This window comes from Heterocephalus glaber, unplaced genomic scaffold, assembly GCF_053883595.1.
Source record: "Heterocephalus glaber isolate CG9 unplaced genomic scaffold, H.glaber_assembly_v1.0 deba00000122, whole genome shotgun sequence".
NCBI lineage: Eukaryota > Metazoa > Chordata > Mammalia > Rodentia > Bathyergidae > Heterocephalus > Heterocephalus glaber.
In genome coordinates this window covers 56,936,166-56,959,394 of record NW_028258138.1, presented here as the reverse complement: position 1 = coordinate 56,959,394, position 23,229 = coordinate 56,936,166, and the positions used below count along the sequence as shown (strand labels likewise).

Below are 23,229 nucleotides of genomic sequence, written 5' to 3'. Positions count from 1 at the left end.
TCTACATGTTTTACATGTAGTACCTAAAAAGGTGCTGAGTATAAATCAGGAAAAAAATACAATAAATGTTGAATGGCAACAGATCTAGGAGGAGTGAAAAATAGACAAATGGCAAATTGTTGGGAGAAAATAAGTTTCCAATGGACACATGAGCTTTTACTAATGAACTAATGATCTCATACACAGTGTTTGCTTTGAATGATTCATTATGCAAAGATGCAAAGGGTCTAGAGTCTAAGAAAACAATCTCTTCTATCCCCTAAAGATCAGGCAATTATGGCACAGCTGGTATGATAATTTCATTAATAACTTGTAGTCTAGTATGCTGGTGCTGTTAATGCCAAATTACAATCAGGCACAAATACTATTTGTTTAGTTTGCTAAATAGAGAATATATTATTTAATTTCTACATTACTTCAATTGCATTTTGCTCTATGAAACAATGCAGAGCAAAATTTAAGCTGTAAGATTCCCCATATATGTAATTATTGGTATAATGTATAAGAACTAGTGACTTTGTGGCTTTAGAGGCATAATGAGAGAGTTAAGATACCCAGCCATCTTCAGAGCTATAAAATGAAGGTCTTAAAACTGTGAGAAGTAGGATAAGAAATGCACCCTGTACATCAGTCAATTAAGTTCCATTTTACTGGCTTGTCAGAGATTTATCAGCAACTTTAAATCCAAGAATTATGGGAGCTCAAGATAGCTGGTGCCAAATATCCTAAATATCTCCAGGGCATGAAGACTGTTACTGTATTTAGTTTGGTAATCCATTCTGGTACTCAGCTACCTAACTGTCAGCGAGTCTAATTTATTTCTTCCCATATCCATCTGGGAAGATCTTTATACAACACTATTTTATTTTCCTAGATGAGCAAACTTGTGATACAATTTTTTTCAGTTCTTTATTCATTAGATTTATTTTTATTAACCACAGAGAAAAACAGCTAATTCTAAAATGACTTTTATGTAGCATTAATCACTAAAGGGGGAATTTCATCTGCTTTTCAATGATATGCTGAGACACAGCTCTCTAAGGGACCTTCTGGCTGTGGCAGTTCTAATGTACACAGTGCTAGTGCTGAAGAGGAGCGGCTTAAGTTTTTTCTCTGAAGAAACCATAATTTTTCCTAATCTATATGTGTTAAGTATTCCCTCAAAATCCATAAAACTGTGTCTCTCCATTAATATTCATATTTGATCCAAATTATACAAAAGGAAGAAATTAATCTGATTTGAAACAAAGCAGAGAACAGGCAGCTACTTTTGCCAAGATACTTCCAAGAACTTTTCTATCAAGACTTGATTGTGAAGGCAACTGTAGCTCAGCACACCAATTCTTCATATTGCCTTGTCCTGTCCCTAAAGGACAGGTCATCTTTCATATCTGTGAGGAAAACAAGAGGAAAATTTCCCCAACAATATTTAGAACTACAGTAAAACTGGAAGACAATGTTCTCAATGGTATCAGTATTGTCACTGTTGGAGTTCAATCCTTCCTTGTGCTTGAATGTCATGAGTAGGATGGTTGGCATTCCAGCTTCTGCTCCACAAAACAGTGTTCCCAGGTGTTGAGACCACTAAAAATGCCCCTACTCCTCTACGCCCCTTTGTGGATGGAGCTTTTGCCACTGATGAGTGCTGATAACCACTCAAGGGATGCTGATAGTTTTAAGAGATTCCCTAAGATACGTAGGAAGAAGCTGATATTTTTGAAAATAAATATGGTAAACAAAGTATTTTTCTAAAATTAATAAAAGTGTATTGCTGGAGTATTAGAGGTATTTTTATTTTCCTTCGGTCCATACTATCAATAAAGAGTAGTGTCTACTTATCAGGCAAACAAGGATTTCACAGTCCTAGAGTGCACTGTGGGGATTTCTCAAGGAACAGAAGAACTGGACTTAGCAATTTCTACTCAACCAAAGCTCAACACCCCCAAATTAGAGTTCTGGAGGGCAGAAGGTCAAAGATCAAGTGCAACACTTTTGAAAAAGCTTTGCTACATCTTTAAGGCCAAATGTACAATCTGAGATGCTAAGGAGAATTCAGAAAGAGAAAAAAGGGAGAACGGAGGAGGAACCAAGATAATCTTGGGAAACAACCTGAAATTCTTATTTCTTACTGCTTCAATTTTAAATCCAATTACTGAATTATCTAATGGGAGTTGTAGAAGCATAGCCAAGGGGTTAGTTCAGATTCTGACCACATTGCAAGGAGGTACAGGTCACACCTAACCTTTGCTGGTTTTAGTCAGTTCTGAGGACACATTTCCAGTCTTCTTCTTTTTTCTTGGGACAGGTACACATTTCCGGTCAAAAGTAACAGGACTATATTGAGGAAGGCTGTTGAATTTCTTTTCAAATTCTTCATCCAGCTTTGCTGAGCTATTAAAAGTGGAGAGGAGAATCAATCAGCACACAACCAAATATCTGAACAGAAAATGATACAAGATATACTTTAAGACATTACATTTGAAAACAGGGCCTCTGGAAATTAGGGCATTTTAAGTAAATTCCATGCAAGGAAAAACAACTTTTCAAAAATGCTTGAGAAGACTTACCAACACAATTTTCTTAGTAAACTCACACAAGTTATGTTATTATCGTAGAAAAGTTGAAACATCATTTAAAATATTAGAATATATCTGAAGTGTGGAATTTGCCATTGTCTCTATTGGCATGAGAATTCCTCATAAAGTTTAGTACAAAGCATACTATATTCAGGCAGTTACTCATTTTAAAGATTATATTCACGAATACGCATTGCCATGTTTATTAGTAAAATGGTATGTTGGTAGTTTTGTAAGATTGGTGATTTAAAAAACTAGTACTTGACTAATGCTTGATTAAAACATACACAAATAAGGGGTGGGGATTTAGCTCAGTGGTGCTGCTGCCTGCCCTGCAAAGGCAAGGTCCTGAGCTTGATCCCCGGTACCCAAAACCAAAACCAAAACAAAACAAAAACACACAAATAAATAGCATACACAATTTGGATATTAAAAAAGAATTCTGGAGAGTTGACCAGATGAGGATAAAATACTCAATGAGCAAATTAAAGCCAGTTTCTATGAGGCAAGACCACTTTAACTCAAACCACAAATGACTTTTATAATGCTACTGACAAAGTTGGGAAGTCTTGGGCTCACTCTGTCTGCATGCTCCACGACCCCAGCAATGGCAGCATGCCTGCTGGATTCTAGGCTGGCTACTTGCTTTCATGCAGTGAGACTTACTAAATGTACACTCTAGACAGACGGGAAAGCTGTAAGAGAGCCGCAGGGCTGCTGGCTGAGAAGTGGAAGGTATGTGGGGAAGAGAGCAGCTTTGGTGCAGTTTAGAGAAGCTGATATGTTAGGTGTCTAGCTTGTTTTTGGAGGAATATACAGTACAAGAGTTGGAGACAGAGATAAAAGGGTCAGATGACCATCTGAAGAGTGGGAACAAGATGACCATTACTAGGTTCTATCAAAAGGCCATGTTCCTCCTTTAATAAAATAATCTTTTCTCATTCAGCTAAAAAAAAAGTTAATACCTACAGAAAACCTGATACTAAACAGATATGATCAAAGAGCTTAATATATATAAGATATAAATAAATATGTTATGAGCTTTTCAGATACTCTGAATATTCAAAAGAAAACTTGTGATAATACAAGATGATTTCATAAGGTTCCCTGGGACTGTTTCAATTTGTTGTTTGTTTTTAAAGAGATAAGGATAATTATCTATGTTTTAATTGGAGGAGTAAATTTTCTTGGCTACACCAACTAAGTAGTACTAAGTTTTCTAAGATTAAAAAGTTTTTTTTTTTGGTACCGGGGATCAAACTCTGGGACCTTGTGCTTGTTGAGGCAGGCGGTGGAACCACAGAGCTAAATCCCTGGCCCTAAGATTAAAAAGTTTTAAAATGCTCATCTACAAATCTCGGAGCAGACTTACAGGAACCAACATTTCCCACTGCTCAGGCAACTGGCATGCTCTAGATGAGGCAAATCCAAACAGTCTATCTTAGTGATGGCGAACCTTTTAGAGCCTGCTGGCTGTGCACTTGTGCCATAATTTCACTACTACTGGTCTATCTGATCCCGCCAGGTCAATGTTTAAAGAGATAAAGGAAGAAAGAACACTGAAGTTTACTGTTGATTTAAACCATGCTCTTAACTTTCACACATGGCTCCATCAGAAATGAGAAAAACATATACATGTACCCCATACCAATCTCAAGAACAGATTTTCAAAATTCTGTTGCACTTTTTCTGTCTCTCAAAGAAGATTGGTGAAACACCTGTCTTATAGCTTATCATCGGTTTCTAATGGAAGCTAAGAGAGATTTCTGTGGGGAGGCTTACTGCTTGCTTTATTTCCTAGCACTTCTACAGAGGCACCTGCTCCTTGGTGTCTAGATTCACAAGGTACTGGAAGTTCTTTTAGAAGACATAGACCACTGGTCTAAGTGGTCAAGGATCACTTTATTTATTTTTTAGGTAATTTTACATTTTAAAGTATCATTTAACAATGACAAATGGTATGATTTTCATATCATTATTTAAGCATAATACAAAGTACACATAATTTGAAGTACTTTGGACTTTTAAGGGGATTAAGAGAAGGGAGGGGAAAGGGATGAAAAAAGAATTGAGAAATGTTTTGAACACGTACCAATTCCTCACAAGGAATGTAATCATTATATACTGTAATCATGTATGTATTAATAAAAAATAAAAGCTGAAGAGAAAGTATGAGAAATAAAATATATAAAGTTAAAAATATATTATTTCAATGTAAGTAAATTTGAGGAGCCAGAACCATAAGAAATAATTTCTACCTTCCCAGTTTATTATGACCTAGAGTTATAGAATTAACCAGACTTTAAAGCACTGTAATTTCCAAGGAAAAATATTATATTATTCCACAAATAGAAATGCAAATATTATGAATAAAACAAATACAATACACCCAATGCATAAAATCTGCATACCTTTAAACACACTTGTGAAAAAATATGGAAAATTATTTTCATTCAATGTATTCTTTTCAAATTTGGGCTAATGAGAAATCTCACAGGATTTGCTAAACAGAATAACTGAATATGCAGATACTTTTCTCATCAATATAAAATACTGTATCTCCTAGCTTACTAACAAAATGTTTTATATTAAGAGTTTTTGTATAACATTAAATATGAAATAATTCTTAATGATTTTATCTTGATCAATGCCACTGCTTAATTTGTACTACATTTCAATGCACAGTTTATGTATTCAATGTTCTCTGTACCATGATCTTTAACATAATATTTTTATCTTAGAGCAATAGCAGGCAGTTTAAACAAATCAAGGTTAGAGGTAGAAATATAATTTTATTTACCTCACATATTCCAGCTGTCATATTATTTTATAAACATATGTACAGTTAGAAATAGTAAATGAATATAAATGTTGTACCATAAATATAAATATAGTACATAAAATGTGCAAAATCTAAACATACTAATACTATCCATTCTAAGTTTCAGATGGGAAAATGGGTCCTAGCAATATTAAAGGATTTATAAGATTACATCATGCTACTTGGCGGACCTCAATTCAAACTCAGCCTGCAGTTTAAAATCTGTACAATTTCTACTCTACCTAAAATGTGAATATTACCACTCACATGACTGTTAGCTGGAGGACTGATGTGAAACACTTGATCTGTGTTTAGTAGGGAGCCTCCTAGACTCTAGTTAAGTGTTAAATGAAAAGTCAAGAATAAGGAGTTAGTGGTTTATGTTAACCTTGAAAACCCTTGCACACCGGGGTCTGTGCAGCACTCACCCAATGAAAGAGTCTTCTTTTAGTTTTGTTTTCTTGAACTTCTTATTCCCACTGGTCCCACACTGGTTAAATGTCCAGCTCTCTTCACCCCAACACCCTTCATGATCAGAGGAGTTGCCTTTTCCCGAGCTTCGTTTACCTAATGGAGTTCAAGAAACAGGATGTGCTCAGTATACTGGGGTTGGGAGAGAGCATCTTACTTGCTTCATAAGTGACCTCTTGACTCTATCTTATAGAGCCCTTGAACTAATTCATGCTGGACTATCTTCAATAGCAGAACATGAAAAGTGACTTAAAACCTCTGAGGTTTGTCTTGTCATAATTTAATAGGCACCACAGGACTTAAGAGACAGACAACTACTCCTGTTTTCCATTTGGAAACCAGCTAAAGCATAGGAGCCCATTGGTGATAGACACTATTAATTCAAATTTCTGCAAGGCTCACTGGGATGGCAACCTTGGAGAACTATGCACTCCCCATTATCTTCATTCAGGGCTTATTCAGCATAAGATTTGTGGCAAAAGATAGTTCCCTAGCGAGATGCTGTATTTTAAAATAGATAAATTTATACAAAATACTCTATAGAGTAAAGGTATACACATGAAATAGTTTGTGGATGCTGTCATGTTTTCAAGAACATGTTGATTTCAGTTCTGACTACCTAATGGAGAGTTAGATAGGATATTTATTTCTGGAGCCTTCAAGTCAAGACTGCTAAATGCATCTGCCTCATTCAGGAAATTCCATTAGTTTTAAAAAACAACCCCAAAGTTCCATTTAATATTGATCCTCAAAACAAGGAACCAAGCCAAACCAGTATAACAAAAAGTTCAGTTACTGTGAAGACTTATATCCTGAGAAGTAGCCACTAAATGACACAACTTCTAAAAGGTGCTAGGAAACATGTAGGCACAATGTATAAACCATAAGGAACCATGCAAATGTGAGACATTATCTTGATGTCACATTGTTCTTTATGAGCTTCTTTTCAATAGGATAGAAGGAAAGATTCAGCTTGGTCTTTGTATTCTTTTGAGGGCTGTGCAAGTCACTCACCTCTGTCAACATTAGCTCGCAGAGAGGTGAGCATGCCCTCAGACACCAGGGTTTTATAAAGAGCACCTTTGCAAGACCTCTCAGACTTCCTGGAGCCACAGGTCTCTATTTTTCTGTGACAGTCACTGTCCTCAGGCTTAACCTGTCCTGATAGGCTGGGTGTTGGTGCATCCTCTGTGGGAGTCAATGGTTCTGCTTTTATACCCTCTGGCACTTCACCAGAAATGTTCTTGCTGGCAGAAATACTAATGAAATCTGGAGGTCCTGACGCTTTGGTAATGTCTGAGGACTTCTCCTTTGACATTTTCTTCTCTCTTGATTTCACTTTTTTCTTTGGTGGCTTGGCATCCAAAATGCCTTCCTTGCCACTTGAAGATGTGCGAACCTTCTTCCGAGGGTTTTCTCCAAGTTTGTCAACACCCCAGTCTCCTTTTGCCACAGCTTCAATAGTGTATATGACACTTTCAATGTCAGATTCTGAAGACTGTCTCTTTTTGCACGTCTTCTTGGGTGTGGACTTATCATTTCCATGTCGATCCATTTTGCTTTTCTTCTTCTTCTTTTTTAGCTTTTCTGGTTTGTTTAATGCAGTGGGATCCTCGATGATCATAATTCCATGAGGATGGCACATGTGATCCTTTCGACTGGGAACATCACTAATTATTATCTTGCTACTAGCAGAGTAAGAAAAATCAGGGAAATGACTATATTTTTGATCCTCTTCTAATTCTTCCTTTTTAATTTCTTTGCAGTCTTCCATTTTTATAGCCATTACATCATCCATTTGTAGTTCCTCAAAATTTCTTAATTCTTTAGATTCTCTTATATTTTCCTTGGCTGGTTTTTCAAATTCTTTCTCTTCCTGCAACCCAGTTGCATCTGTTTTCTCCACTTTTATTTCTCTTCCTTCTTTTCCCTTCTCCAATTCTTTAATTCTTCCACCATCTGATTCTTTTGCTTTTGGTAGCTTTGTTTCTTCCATTTTCACCCCTTCTGATGCCAGGCACATCTAAATATTTAAAACAAAAATGGGACAACAACATGAAATATCTTTATTATTCCATAATTAAAATTAAACTTTTCAATTATATCACTTTTAAAAACAATCAGAAAGCATTGAGGCTATACTCTTAAGTGAAATAAATAGGACACACATGTGTAAATAACAAATAGTTTCTCTGGTGTGAGAAACTGAAAGTGTAAACAAGGATCAAAATGTATAACAGATAATGTGAAATAGGAAGAAAAGGTCTAAAGGGGAAGGGGAAGGGGCAGGGGTAGGGAAAGGAAAGCATGGAAAGGAAAAAATATGAGAAAAGGAAAAAATAGAAACAAAGTCTTTGTAAATAGGAAGGGGTAGAGGGGTTGAAGGGTGGGCAGGGAAAGGGGGAAAGATAAGAACCAAGATATATCATGTTCAAGTACAAATTCCCAGTCATCATATTGCATACCTAAAATGTACCAATAAACTTAATGAATAAAAAAAGAAAAACAATCAGAATGAATGTCAAACTTTATAATTAGCTCACTTCTGCCAAATTTATATAATTCAAATTAGTAAAAAGCTGTATGCAATGGGACATATTCATTAAACTCTAGACAAACATATATCTGAACCATAATTTTAAGCTTCATCAGAAGCTTTTCCTATGAAAATAATATGTAACAGAAGGAGGATGGGTTCCAGGGTTGAACGACCCAAGTGTGATTGTTTTGCTTCTTACTAACTTTGTAGCATAGAATGAGCCACCTTCTCCTCACTTCCCCCCATGACCTTTGTGAAACAGAAATGATCCAATCTCAGAGAATTTTGTAAGCACTAGGTAGCACTAAGATGATGTGCTTAGAGAATTTTGTGAGCACTAAGAGCACTAAGATAATGTACTTAATCATCATCCCCCACTTCCCCAGGAGCCAGAAATGAGGAAAACAGTAGTAACTTCCACTTAACCACTTGAAAATAGAAATGGTAAAGATGACTCATTAAACAACTACATACAGAACTTTATAGATCCACAAATGCTGGCAGACAACCGTAAAACCACAAAAGCTCTAAAAACAAAGGAGTTTTTGTTCGTCTTTCATTCTTTTTTGTTTTGTTTTTTAATTAATTAAGTTTATTGGTACATTTTAGATACATATAATAATCACATTCATCATAGGGAATTTGTACCTATACATGATATATCTTGATTCTTTTTTCCCATTCACCTACCCATCCTTCAACCCCTTTCCCCCTCCTTATTTACAAAAGCTTTGTTTCCATTTTTTCCTTTTGTTTTTTTCTTTTCCATTCCTTCCTTTCCCCTGCCCCCCTCCCTAGTTTCCCTTCCCATTTGAACATTTTCTTATTTCACATTATCTATCATACATTTTGGTCCTTATTTACATTTTAAGTTTCTCACACCAGAGAATGCGATATTTACGCATGTGTCTGATTTATTTCACTTTAGAGTATGATCTCAAGGTGCATCCATTTACCTAGAAATGTCTCTAATTTATCCTTTTTTATAGCTGAGAGGTGCTTCATTGTATTAAAAAACCACAAAGGACTAATATCTAGACTATATAAAGAATTTTAAAAAATCATACCCCTAAATTTAAAGACCTAATCCAAAAATGGGTATCTGAAAGGAATTCACACTTCTCAGATGAAGAAGTACAAATGGCAAGTAAATATATGAAAAAATGTTCAACATCACAGGTCATTTGAGGGATGCAAACTAAAACAATGCTGAGATTCTATCTCACTCCAGAAAGAATGGCTGTTATCAAGAAATCAACCAATAACTTGCTGGTAGGGCTGTGGGGGAAAAAGGAACCCTTTTCCATTGTTGGTGGGAGTGTAGACTGGTGCAGCCACTGTGGAAATCAGTGTGGAGATTCCTCAAAAAGCTGAAACTACAGGTTCCATTTGACCCAGATATTCCCCTTCTTGGTATCTTCCCAGAAGAATCAAAAGCATCATACTACCATGATATATGCATATCCATGTTTATAGCAGCAGTGTCTATAGCTACATTTTTTTTTCTTTTTTAAATTCACTAGTGGCAAATTTGATCTGATCTGAACCAACATAAAACCATTTAATGTCTTAAAATGTATTTCACTTACTGTGACTATTTATATGCTTTTGCTATCAGAATATTCATCTGAATATGTAGTGGGGAAATTACATAGAGTAAGATATATCTACTGAATCATTTCTCTAGAATCTTAAAAACAGAAACACATCTTAAATCTTAAACAATCTTAAATACTGAAACACATCTGGTCCCAATTTGGTTAAGTTTTCAAATTCTTCATCAAAATTCTCAAAATTTCACATATAGGATATTCAAGAAGAAAGTTGCTATCATCTTTTCCACCTTCCAGGTACCTTAAAATTTCAATCTGAGGTTATTTTCTGAGCGGGGAAACTGCAGTCTATTGTAAATGAGTATTTCAGTATCTAGGTTTTCATTCATAAACTCAACTCCAAGTTCCCAAGTGCCAGGCCCATGGAGGACAACTAAAGATACATAAATCAACAGGGCCAGGTTTCTACCTTTGAGCAATTTATCAAGGGACTGATGATGCTGACATGGCCAAGAGCAGCACAGAAGTTTTCACCATGACTTCCTATATGTACTCTGGATTAACAACTTAGAGGGAAAACATATTGGGGCTTGCTGAGCCAGTAGAAAAGCAAGCACATGAGTAGGAAACTAATATGCTTTTTAAAATCATCATCTTACCAAATGGCAAGCTGTCACGATTGTTAGCATTTGTAAAATTCATTTTTAAAATGGGTAATACATTGAATTAAATATCAGATGTCTTTTGTGTCACTTTGTTCTTAGTACTTTCAATGCATCACAAACCTTTCTGGGAGAATTATGTTATGATTAGTGAGACTGGGGAAAAAATGAAGGATGGGAAAGGGAGGCAGTAACTGCAAGTTTTAAAAGACTATTAAGACAATAGTGCCCAGGCCTCCAGATCATTCATACTGAGGTTTCACAACATAGCTATCCTTTTCAGGAACTTGTGAGCAAGCAGCTCTAAAGACTGAGAAGTTCCCTTTATTAAATCTAACCTGAAATGAACCTAAAGTAAAATGTTATCTTAAGCTAATTCTAAAACACTGACATATTTCATCTCCCTGAATGTTTTAATCTTTTGGGAGAATGTGCTATTTCTGTATCAATTTGAAATAATTTTTGTTTTCCCTCTTCAACTATCCTACCCTTTCATGAATAACTATTCCATGTGGGCAGAGACTATATTATATTAGCTTTAGAAAGAAGACCAGAAAGGTATCTTTAAGGTAAAGTTTATAATTTTTCAACCACTGTCACTCTAGTGGCCTTTAATAGGTCATTTCAAGGACCTTTTATCATCTATGTGCTGGTTTTTATAGCAGTATGCCGATAGCTTGATTTGTAAAGGTTCAACTTAGCAAACCTAATAATACTTTGCAAACTCTGTTCTCTGCTTCAATATATTTCAAAATGATTCTTTTCATCACCCCTGATAGGATTCCATAGCAAGGAATGAAATGGAACACACAGAGATATTCACTCTGGGGACATATTCTGGGAAATAGCATAATATTTCTTCTGTGGTAATTACACCAAACACTAGTCATGCTTTACTTCCTCATCTCAGGCTCTTAAAAGTTTTTTCACAAATAGAGTATGTTAATCCAAAATTATAAGAAAAACAGTTATACTGCTGGAGATGAAAGTAAAGCAAGTATGTCTGAATTAAAAAACACAAATCACAAATCTATTCACTAATGCAAAATCAAATCAGACTCGTATCTGGTACTCTAGAAGGTGTCTGATACAACTTTCTTCCCGTGCAGGAATCTGCTCTACTGCAGTGTTCAGTAGAGTTGGTTAATCAGCTTTTGCACAGTGAACATATTACTCTATTAGAAGGCAGTTCTGTTTTTAAAAATATCGAGCAAAAACTTGATCACGCTCTATGAGTCTTAGTTCTGGAGGTGAGAATAGCTTGACAAATACCACATAGTGAGCTATGAACCTTGAGTCCACAGGAGAAAACAATGGCTGAGAAGCGGGATAATAGTACAACCTCCACTGCATTGAGGCCAACGTGAACAAATGTGTGGAAGCAAAACTTGGTAAATGATATACCATTTTACAAGAGTGGGGGAAAACTGATACTTTAATGGAGCAATATCTTTCTTAAATTATGTACCTTGCCCTCTTGTAATATACCAGATGAGAAGTAGTTGAACTATTTATAGAGATGTTAGGTATATTTTAATAAACACAGAGATGAATAATTAATTCTTAAAAAACCATACACACATAGCACTTCCAACTTGCACTGGGCTTGTAATCAATTAAAATTTCAGATTTCTTTACCCACATAATATGGTGAGAAGCTTGGTCTCTCCTACTTTATATTTTTATAATTCATTCATTTACATTTTTATAATTCATTTATAATTCATTCATGAGGCAAGACTTTCCATTTTTCCTTATAAAGTTTATCCTTTCAAATTTGAATAAATTCTCTTCCAGCTTTGTGGGATAAACAACACACATTTAATAGAGCCACTTCTTATATCTTTTGTCTAAGTTTTCAATAATAATGTTGAGTAGGAAATGGCCAAGGAGAGCACCTTCTGGAAAATTTCTAGGCACCTTCTGCCAGGCAGTTTTTTTGAACATTAATACAGTTTAGCAATTTAGGACTGCTTTATAATCCAGTCTACAGTCTTCCCATTTTGTTCTCAGACATTATAAGATTATCTATCAAAAGTCTTGCTAGAATCTAGATATGGTATGCTGGCAGCATTCACTTAGCCTATTTATAGCCAATCACAACTACACCAAAGAGAAAATGAGGCTGGCTTGTGTATCAGTCAGGATCCAAGTAGGCAAAGAGAAACAACTTACAACATAACTAGCACAGGAGTTTATTGTCAGGAATAGGTTTTATGCACAGGTCATGAACAACTAAGACATCTTAATGAGAAGCAGGAAAGCATCATAGGGATTAGCAACAGCTTGAAGCTCTAGCAGACAATCGGGTAAAGCATGTTACTGAATGAAGCCCAGGGGCCATGTCCCGAGTAGAAGATGAAGGGCATGGTGGGCCTTTCTGGAAGGAGCTAGAACACAGACGAGCTGCTGTCTTTGCTTTACCTCGACGACACCTCACCCCTGCCCTGCACACCCTCACCTCCTCTGCTCTCACCCCTCGTCTCACCCACTGCTGAATCCAGGTGGATTCTGGAAACACAGAAGCAGAGGAAAGGCACTCTATAGTGCTGTGTTTGGGATGTGAGGCAGTCAGCAGGCAAAGAGATTTTGGAATGGCACATGGAACAGTGGCTTTCATCAGGGAAACGTAATTCCCAGTTTTCATCTTTCCTGTAGTTCAAACATTATTAGAATAGTTTCAAATGTTTCTAGGAATTAAGAGTCTATATTTTGGGAATAATGCTTATTCTTTTTGAAAATTAGAATGATTTCCCCTTTTTGTTGTTCTTGATTTCTTCTATTTTCCACAACTTGTCAAAGATTACCAAAAGTGAGACAATCTCATTTTCAAGGTCTTACAGTATCCTACAATCTGGTTTTTCTGCTGTAGAAAACCTGAATTAATATATGAAGACCATGTTACTCTAGCTTTTTCTAACTAATTAACATACACTTGCCTTTTTTACTTATACCTCCTGGTTTGAAAATAATTTTTCTTACCCTACTCCATAATGGTGGCAAAATAATGACAATGATTATATAGTTTTGTCTGTTTTGTTTTTGTAAGGTTTACTAGCTCTAATCTAGACATAGCCAATTTCTTCTATTTTTAGTTTTAAATAGTTAAAAAATAGCCTTAAGGTTTTTTTTTTTGGGTTTGCTTTTGCCCATCATAGTTCATACTGGATTTTAGAGTACTCTTTTTATTAATTGATACCATTATTTTATATTTCTACTTATTTGTAACACAAGGTTCATATTCTTTTACAAATGATTGCATTAGTGTATAGGTTAGCACAATTTGAAAATATCTTCTCTATTCTTTTAGCAAGGAGAGAGAGAGATCTTAGACCTTATTTTAGTGCCTGTTTACATGTCTAGTTCCTAGATTTGTTGAATCTTACTTTTCCTTAAGTCTAAAGAATACATTCAATTCTAAGCTTTCTCATTGTAATGCATTTTCTAAGCATCTTCTTATAAGCTTTCAGTGTTCTGCCCATCACAGCAAAAAACACTGAAGATAATCTCCATGATTGCTATTTTGATATTTATTCCCTCGCTACATTAAGCATTTTCACATGATAGAAACAGAACCTGGGAACAGGTATGGATGTAGTAACTCTAACAAGATGCTTTACTCTTGGAGGTAAGCAAATTCTGTATTGAGAGGCAGTTTCAAAAGGCAGTGATGCTAGAGCCAGACTGTCTAGAACTGAAGATGGGCTCTGCCACTGTTTGGCTATTTTGATGGGAACTAATCACTGCCAATTAAAATTATTTATGGGATTTTCCTAAATCTTTCTGTGCCTCAGTTTCCCAATCTATAAAACAGGGATGTTAATATTTCTTGCCTTAGGCCTACTGTAAAGTACAATGAGTGCACATGTACAGGACTTGAAATAGTGTCTAGTACAGAGCATAATCATCCCGCTGGGGTCTTGGGGCAAAAGAATAAATGTTAGAATAATGGCAGTATGAATATTCATTTTATTGGTTTTTTTTTTTTGAGACAGGGTCTGTCTACATAAGTCAGGCTGGCCTTGAACTCACTATGCAGCACAGGCTGGCCTCAAACTCAAAGTGATCCTCCTGCCTCAGCCTCCCCAGTGCTGGGATTACAGGAGTATGATTATTCTTTGTAGCCATAATCATATTATTATATTAGTATTAATATTAACAATATTAGTATTCTCAAACAGCAACCATACGCTTGGTAGACTGCTCTGCTGTAATTTTTCTAGGGTTAAATGATTCTACAGTGGCAAAACCCCCCACATAATTACATTCAGAAAGATCTCAAATCAAAAATACAGGAGTAAGCTCATTCCTACTTCCAAGTACAAGCATACTACTTACATCTATTTTGGGTGCATATATCACATTTTAGTGGAACTTATGAATGTACATACAAACTATATTATGCACACATACATGGACATGCACACAGATAATCACACAACAGATATAAAAGGATACAAATCACTGTGCGCTCAAGGGAATAAAACTGCATTGTGGGAAACATGGAATTAATGACTATTGTTAATTTAGTCAGAATGCCCTTTAATAGAAGACTGGTTGATAATCAGGCCTTAAAATAGTACTTAACATAGTAAATGACAATTTATTCTTCTATTATTATTTTAAATTAAAAACAAACTTCTTTAAAAGTGAGAACAGAAAATCATCTAGGTATCTTCCATGGCTTGTATTCAAATAAGTTAAAATGTTAATGTTTTAAGTCAAATGATGGGCATAAATATTTGATACTTACTGTCTATTCCCTCAGCTACTCTATTTTTATAACTGTAACTCAGAGGGCATAAAATGTATTCTGTTCACCTTTGTATTCTCCTGCAAGAATATCTTTATACCTTTTAAAAAGAAGGTATTCAAGAGATAATCGTGTTAAATTGAATGGTTCATTAGTTCTCAGGTAACTGATGAATTTACAAATGTATTTCTGGTTCAAACCAGGAGTTTATTTTATGGGTCTATAAAAACAATGCTAATTAAGACCAAACTACTGTTAGACCTAGACCAGCAATCAGTGTCCTTAGTTATGCCTCCCAAGAGCACCCATGAAAATTAATCACAAATACCTTAATTTTACCTTTGTAACAGAAACCACACTGAGATGTCTCACTATTTTGTGTAGTCAGAAAGGCCTGATGGTGATGTGCTGGAAAAAACTGTGACTTACTCTCAAAAGGAAAACAAAAATGCCGTAGTCCTAAAGGTTTATCAATGTATAAAAAGTTACCTTCAAAACAATTACAAAGAAAAAACAGGAATACTGAAGGGGTGAGGCAGACTGTGTAGCAGGGAGTTCTATTTCACAACCTTGGGTTCAGAGAGGCTGCCAAATTCAGTTCAGATAAGACCAAACATTGGATCAGGGTTTGTAAACGGGGATCCCTCGTAAGGTGTAAAAAACCTGTGCTACTTGGAAGCAGCCCAATTGCCCATCAACTGGAGACTGGATAAAGAAAATGTGGTTTTTTAAAAAAATACAATGGAGTTTTACTCAGCCATAAAAAGAGAAATTAGAGACATTTATAGCTAAATGGATGCACATTGAGGCGATACTCTTAAGTGAAATAAATAGGACACACATGTATAAATACTGAATAGTTTCTCTGGTGTGAGAAACTGAAAGGGTAAATAAGGACAAAAAGGTATAATAAATAATGTGAAATAGGAAGAAAAGGGGCAAAAGGGAAGGGGAAGCGGGAGGGTAGGGGAAAGGAAAGAAGGGAATGGAATTAATATGAGAAAATGAAAAAATGGAAACAAAGTCTTTGTAAATAGGGAGGGACTGAGGGGTTGAAGGGGGGGTGGGGGAATGGGGAAAAAATAAGAACCAAAAGAGATTATGTAAAGGTGCAAATTTCTAATGATGAATGTAAATTTATTGTATACCTAAAATGTACCAATAAAATTAATGTAAAAAAAAACAAACCTGTGCTGCATCATGCTTTTACCTTTGAGTGAGAGACAGTATACAAGTGTTCCTTTCTACAAATGTTAAGATATTGATTCATTTCTGTAATGTGTCTGTCCTACTTTAAAAGACGTAGTAAAATGGGCAGTGCAAATAATCATGTATACTATGTATGAGATAATACCACAGCAGAACCCATTTAACTGGTATTAAGAAATAAGAAATAGTTCTAAAATGTATCATATTATTTAGGTATTAATTATACTTCATCTTTCATTGTCTACTATAAAGGTGTCGAGTAGGTTAAAAATAAAACAGTATGAAAACAGACCTACTGACATTAATCAGGAAGTTTCAATGTCAAAATCTCTGCTTTTTAGTATAAAACAAATGTTTTGCAGCCAAGGTATATTTACAAACATTTTGTACTGGCTTATTATCTGCCAAAACAGTGTAGACATAACCCTAGAATGGCATTTAGCAGTGTTTTCCAAGATGTGCATTTCTCCCATAATTAAATAAAACCAGAATGTTTTGCTATAAAAATACACACTGGTTGACAGTTTCTAAGACTAAACGATAGTGCTGCTGCTAAGAAAATTAAATTATCTTTATGATAAAAGAAACAGTGGTCTAAGCATCTCTCAACACTAAAATCTGGGCATATTTCTACTTGGTCTGCTCAAACAGTTGGGCCAGGTGAGACGGTAGCTTAAATATTTCTCCTTATTTACTATTTCTTCAGAAATCACATAATTTCTAAAGATTCTGGATGGGTTGAGTGGTGGTTGTTCCATAGGGCTATCTGCTGGCTCTCCCCATCAGCCATTAAATGCACTTCTATATTTCAGTTCCTCCAAAAATGAGTTGGTGCAATTGGGGATAGGATAAATGGTTTTAGGAGTTTTCTAAAAATTACCCACAACTTTGCATAAGAAGATAAGAAATGCACCACTTTCAAATAAAAGGTCCCCTTACATGTGCTTCAGGTATTGTAATTGATTTGGATCATGACAGAGTAGGAACTGAAGCGAGATCTTCAGGCTTACATTCTTGCTCTAGGTAGCTGGTAGGATAATACACATCAATAATATACAAAGACACAAAGGAAAACTTAAGTCATATTTCAATCAAATACTCCCAGTAATTGGAGAGAGATGTTAAGTGACTGGAGGCCTCACAGCCAAGTAAGATTATCTCTGGGATTTCCTGCTTTTTTCAATATTATATGTAACTTCTGTAATTTTAATGTAGTTTTTCTTGAGTCATAATTTCTATACAATTTCATTTTTACAGATATTAGAATAAATTCATCTTTATCCATCTATTTGACTTAAATGGTTTTATCAAGTGAGAATATAATGACAGCTTTTCCAATTCCCTGGAACCCATCAGACCATAATTTTGCTTTTTTAATATAAGATGTATATGGAGATGTATATATTCCAGCATCCTCTTTCCTCAACAACCAGAATGATAAATTGAGATAGAGACAAATATGACACAGACAGAGAAAACCACAGACTAAACTCAGCAATCCTATGATGACTGTTTTTTTTTCTTCTGTGTTCGGAGGAAGGTGTGTATCTGCTTTCTACACTCAACCATTGAGCTAGCAATTTCCTCTCTTTGATTCTTCTGGTATGAGATTTCCTCAACTGTCTCTTTCCCCTCAGCCTCTTTTCATCCCTTCTTATCTATTAGCAGGGCTTGCAAACATCTGGGCTTCCTGCAGTAGGGTTCCAAGACCAGAGTCAAAATTCTAGAAGCCATCCTTTTCCCAAACACTCAGATTCAGAGATGGAGTTAGCTCTGATTCTTCTTTTTCTTTGCCTCTCATATCAACTAAATAAATTATCATATCTACTTGAATCACCCAAAACCCCTCTAGGACAGTATCTGTTTCTGCCCCCCATTCTGACTGTCAGATTCTCTGATCCTGGCTCTTATCTTCTCGCATGTGATTTCCACCGAAGGTTTCCACTCCACTCCATGCACAGGTACCCACAACCTCTCTCCATTTTCCCCAAGTCTTCCATGGTTCCTTCTCACTTGCAATACAAGTTTCTTTGCTCTGCACTAAACACTTCCCCAGTCTGAGTCAAAGGTGCACTCTATCTTTATCTTTCTGAAATCTCTTAGCACAGAACTCCACCACTCCCAACTTGATTTACACTATCTACCTATCTTCATTGCTTGCTTTGTCGTTTTGCTTCTTTCTCATCTCTCCATTTAAGTGTGCATAAGTCACACTCCACTGTATATGGATGGTGAGGTATAAGGGAAGGAAGGAGGTAAGTCCACATTGGTAATGGTAGTAACTGTTGGGCTCAGAGTCGGGTCAGCAGGGAAAAGAGAATAGCATTACTTGGAGAGCAAGTACTCACAGGGCAGCCACTGATCAGCTCTGGCCAATTATTCCAGAAAAAGGTTGACCCAGTGTATTCAGATCCTCTAAATTTTCAGGAGCAGTTAGAAAGCTGCATTTATTTGAAATCTAGTTTTAGAATATTGGGTACTAATTGAAATGTAAAATATGATATAGGAAAACAAAATGTGCACCAAATAAAATATCTCTCCAGTTGGAAGGTGGCCTTAAGTTTGCCAGTTTCGAACTCTAATTGTTCATAAACAATTTCTTCATCAATGCTTTTTCATGCGCTCCACCCTGTGCTTGGTCCCAGAACATTTCTGCTAATATGAGTTTCTCTCTTTCTTAGGGATACATTCACTTTGTGTATCATTCTTCACACAAGTGGAATTTCATCATTTCATTGCATGATTCTTCATTAAAATCACCTGCACTATTTCTTTCTTATTTCTTAACCTTTAATATCTGATCTCTTTGCAGCTAGAGAATCAGCTTTTTGAGGCCAAGAGTTGTATTCCATAATTTCCTATAACCCTTATAATATTTTCCCAAGCACATTTATGAATAGGCAATTTTTTTTGTACCAGGTATCGAACTCAGGACCTTGCACTTGCGAGGCAGGCACCGGAACCACTGAGCTAAATCCCTGGCCCAAATAGGCATTTTTATAAGGGTGCAAGATGTATCTTGGCAGTTTCAAAAGTATAGACATTTTCTAAAAAGGAAATATAAGCTCTCCTTCTTTGACAGCACTCTTGAACATCTGTCATCTTATTCAGCCACACATATATGTGTGGGAGTAAGCTGTCTTCCATAAGACTTCTGTAATACTCACATGCCTATAACAAGAAACTTGCAGTCTTTTACATTCATCTAAAACAAGATGACAGAGCAGCCCAGTGTTTTAAGAGCCCTATGGAGACAGTACTTAAAATTGTGCCTAGCAGATAGTAGATTCTCAAATATCAGTCATTATTATCTTAAGTTAGATACTAAAACTTACTTGCATAAAACACTATTACATTTTAAAATCTACTTTAAAGAATATTAAAAATTATCTCAGAAAAAGTACAGGTAGAACTAAGAGCAATATTAGTAGGTTTGTGCTTGCCCCAGTGATAATCTAAAACACTAACAATGAACTTGGAGGTAAAGTATTCCTATAGCACTAATCTTAGGAGGTTCATAGGTTTAGTTCTCATTGTACTAAAAATACGTGCAGCCCCACTGTTAACAGCATGAAGCACACATTTAATAATTATTATCTGTTACAATAAATGAATAATCCACTCTACTTGTCAATTAAACAATGTTGGTACTAGAAATCTTCAAGTGTAGACTCGCTCTGAAATGTACAGATAAAGCTATATTCCACTCCTCTTCAGAGTACCCAACGACAGCAACTATCATACATAACGATCATTTCAGGAAGCACGCATTGTTGTTCTTTATATGATCTGCTCTAATTTGTCACAAAAATGAATGGTAACACAATACTTTACAGTACTTGTACAACTTAAGTAACTGAATAACTAAACAGTATATATCTCACAAAAGTCCAGACCAAAAGCATTGTAGTTTTCTCAATTCTCTGACATCAGCAGAAATCTCCTTTCCAGGACAGATAGACCTCTCACAAATAACTGGACACCAAATCCCAGAATTTCAGGTCACTTTTCAGCTACTTAAGGTCTACCCATTAAAATGACAATCATATACCTGAATCAGGGTCTTCCCCAGGGCACTGCCTGGCTCCAGGGCCACAGAAAAAGGGAAAGGAGCTTTACAATACCAACACTGAGAGTGCAGGCCAATCCAAGTTGATTTGTTCCTATTGCCAACTTCCTCTATTTTTTTTTTTGTGTGTGTGTGTTTTTGCCTGTTTAGGTAGGTGCACAGAACAGTGCTAAATACGTATACGCTTAAAATATTTCTTGTTTCTCATCAAGAAGGCTGTTCTTGCAAGCAGCAACCCTGTCTTTGGGAAGTCTACTCATTCACCCTTCCCACTCCAGCCCACAAGACTGGATTGGTGAGGGGCAAATGCCTAACTTAGGAGCTGGTTCCTGGCCCTTCATAAGGCTTACAGCCTGTGGGTTAGACAAAGAATACAGCTGATGGAGGTAAAATTAATTGTCCATGGTAAAGTTTTTTTTTTGTGGCTTCCTGCTAACTCTACAAAAGAGTCAATGACTTTCTTAGGCGATGCCACAGGCAGGAGTGATATTTAAAATACTGCATATAAGGGGAGGGCATGCTAGGTGATCAGAAGGGATGTGGCCTCAGGGCTGGAACAGATAGTTCTGTAGGTCTCCTGCTGTGCCCCACAGTTGCAGGAAGGATCATGACAGCTTACGGATGCAGGCACAAGTGCTACGATATATTCAGGAGGTTGAGTCACAAGATTTTTACTAATAGTAGGAAGTACTTCATTTTTGTCCAATGAAGACAGATGTACTGGTGTAAACCAGCTGAATGTCACTGCTCCCTGTGGGAGGGCACCTCCATTGTATTTTCTCTGATGGGAGAGACTGACTGTCCAGGTCACTCTGTTCACATTACTGTCTAGTGGCCCCTTGCCTGATCAAACTGATCTACTTTCTATTTATTCACTTGGCCCTTGAGAAACACATACTTACAATGGCCAAAACTTAGAATATAGCAGGCCATTCCAAGTCTCTTCCCTGCTTCCCACTTTCTTCAGTTCTTTTTATGCTTGGTCAGATTAAGTGAAGGATGCTGCAATAAATTTACATCCAAAACATTGCTTGCTTTTTGCCAAAGAACAAGAAGATATTTCTCGCATGTTCCTTTCTCAATCCATAATTGTAGTTCTCTCAGAGCTGCCTTTATTTCCCTTGATGATATGGGTAAGGAATGGAAAGTACTCCTATTCTTCCTCCCCAGGACTTAGAGGCAAGATTTTCCTGACAGCCATGATCCCACCCCCACCCCCCCTAGGAAGACTTGGGATCTGGGCGGGGATAAGATGCTTCTTGAAGTACGAGGAGTTAACAGTTGTATTATAAATCCCAAGAGAAAGATCTAACCCAAATTAGAAGTATTTTCTTGGTGGCTTTCCCTTTGGAATGTGTACATTTAAAATTATCTCTTCAGATTTGACAATAGTATTAGTTCTAAGTAACAGGAAAAATTTTCAAAGAAAAATGAGTATCAAATACATGAGATAAAAAAATTAAGGAGACATTTATTTACTGGTGCTTATTTGGTGATGACAATTAATCCACTGTGCACATATTTATACTTAATTAAAAATCCAGAAGAGCCAAGCATGGGACACGTGCCTGCACAGTGAGTCAGGAGGAGCCCAAGTTTGAGTCCAGCCTGGGCTACATAGCGAGTTCAAGGCCAGCCTAGAACTATGTAGAGAGATCCTGTCTCAAAAAAATAATAAAACAAAACAAAAACTGGGAAGCCTTTAGGGCATTATTCTGGAACACATTCTATTGATGTTAGGACATCATATTCATGTGGTACAAATAATAATGGGAGAAGATTTTCTTGGCAAATTATTTTAGCAGCCCTGATTCATCAAAACATGTATTTTAACTCAAATGTTATAATAAACTAAGTCTGAGTATAAGCTGATTTGTTATAATTGGAATAGGCTTATTTCTGTCATTTTACCCCCTTAAAATTATGATACTAGCATTCAAACATCTGTTAAATCATAGCATCTGTTTCATATTTGGGATGCATCCCTAGAAATTAGATGAATGTTCTTTTTAATGAGTTCCGATTTAATAAGGAATCCTTTTATTATGACTGAAAGAAAATGAGGAGACAAATTTATCTCTTCAGTACCCCTCACACCAAAATATCCCAAAGGCTCATACATTTCTAAAAAAAAACCAAAAGGTTTAATAAAGATAAATACTATATCTTGAAAGTTAGTTTTATAATTTAGTGTTGTTTTCATATCTAAGTAATCATACGCCTGGTCTATCTGTATATGTGTACAAACATGGGTGTGGACACACACAAATTACCTAATGGGAAATGCAGAGGGCTCATGCATCTTTACTCATGAAAAAATTGCTTCTTTCAAACAAATTGTCTTACAGTCTATACATTCTAGAAAATTCACGACCTCAGGTCTGTTTACTAAGCTTTTTTTCCAGATCCAACTCCAAGGGCACTCTGTCAGATCACTACTCTTTCAGTCTGAACTGGTAGTTTGCAGTGACTTACGCAGTTCCTTTTTTTAGGGAGGTACCAGGGATCAAACTTGGGACCTTGTGCTTGTGAGGCAGGAGCTGGAACCACTGAGCTAAATCCCTGGCCCAGCGCAG

General features: G+C 36.1%; 1 protein-coding gene across 10 annotated transcripts in view; it reads right to left on the bottom strand.

Moving 5' to 3' along the window:
• Bbx (BBX high mobility group box domain containing) overlaps positions 1 to 23,229 on the bottom strand; it is a 262,549-nt gene that overhangs the window by 30,449 nt on the left and 208,871 nt on the right. For all 10 annotated transcript variants that reach the window (XM_004835767.4, XM_004835766.4, XM_004835769.4 and 7 more), the window contains 3 exons: positions 6,883 to 7,891; positions 5,826 to 5,964; positions 2,243 to 2,391 (listed from right to left, as the gene is read on the bottom strand). In XM_004835767.4, coding sequence (XP_004835824.1) covers positions 2,243 to 2,391; positions 5,826 to 5,964; positions 6,883 to 7,891 — 1,297 coding nt within the window. The remainder of the gene's footprint in view (positions 1 to 2,242; positions 2,392 to 5,825; positions 5,965 to 6,882; positions 7,892 to 23,229) is intronic.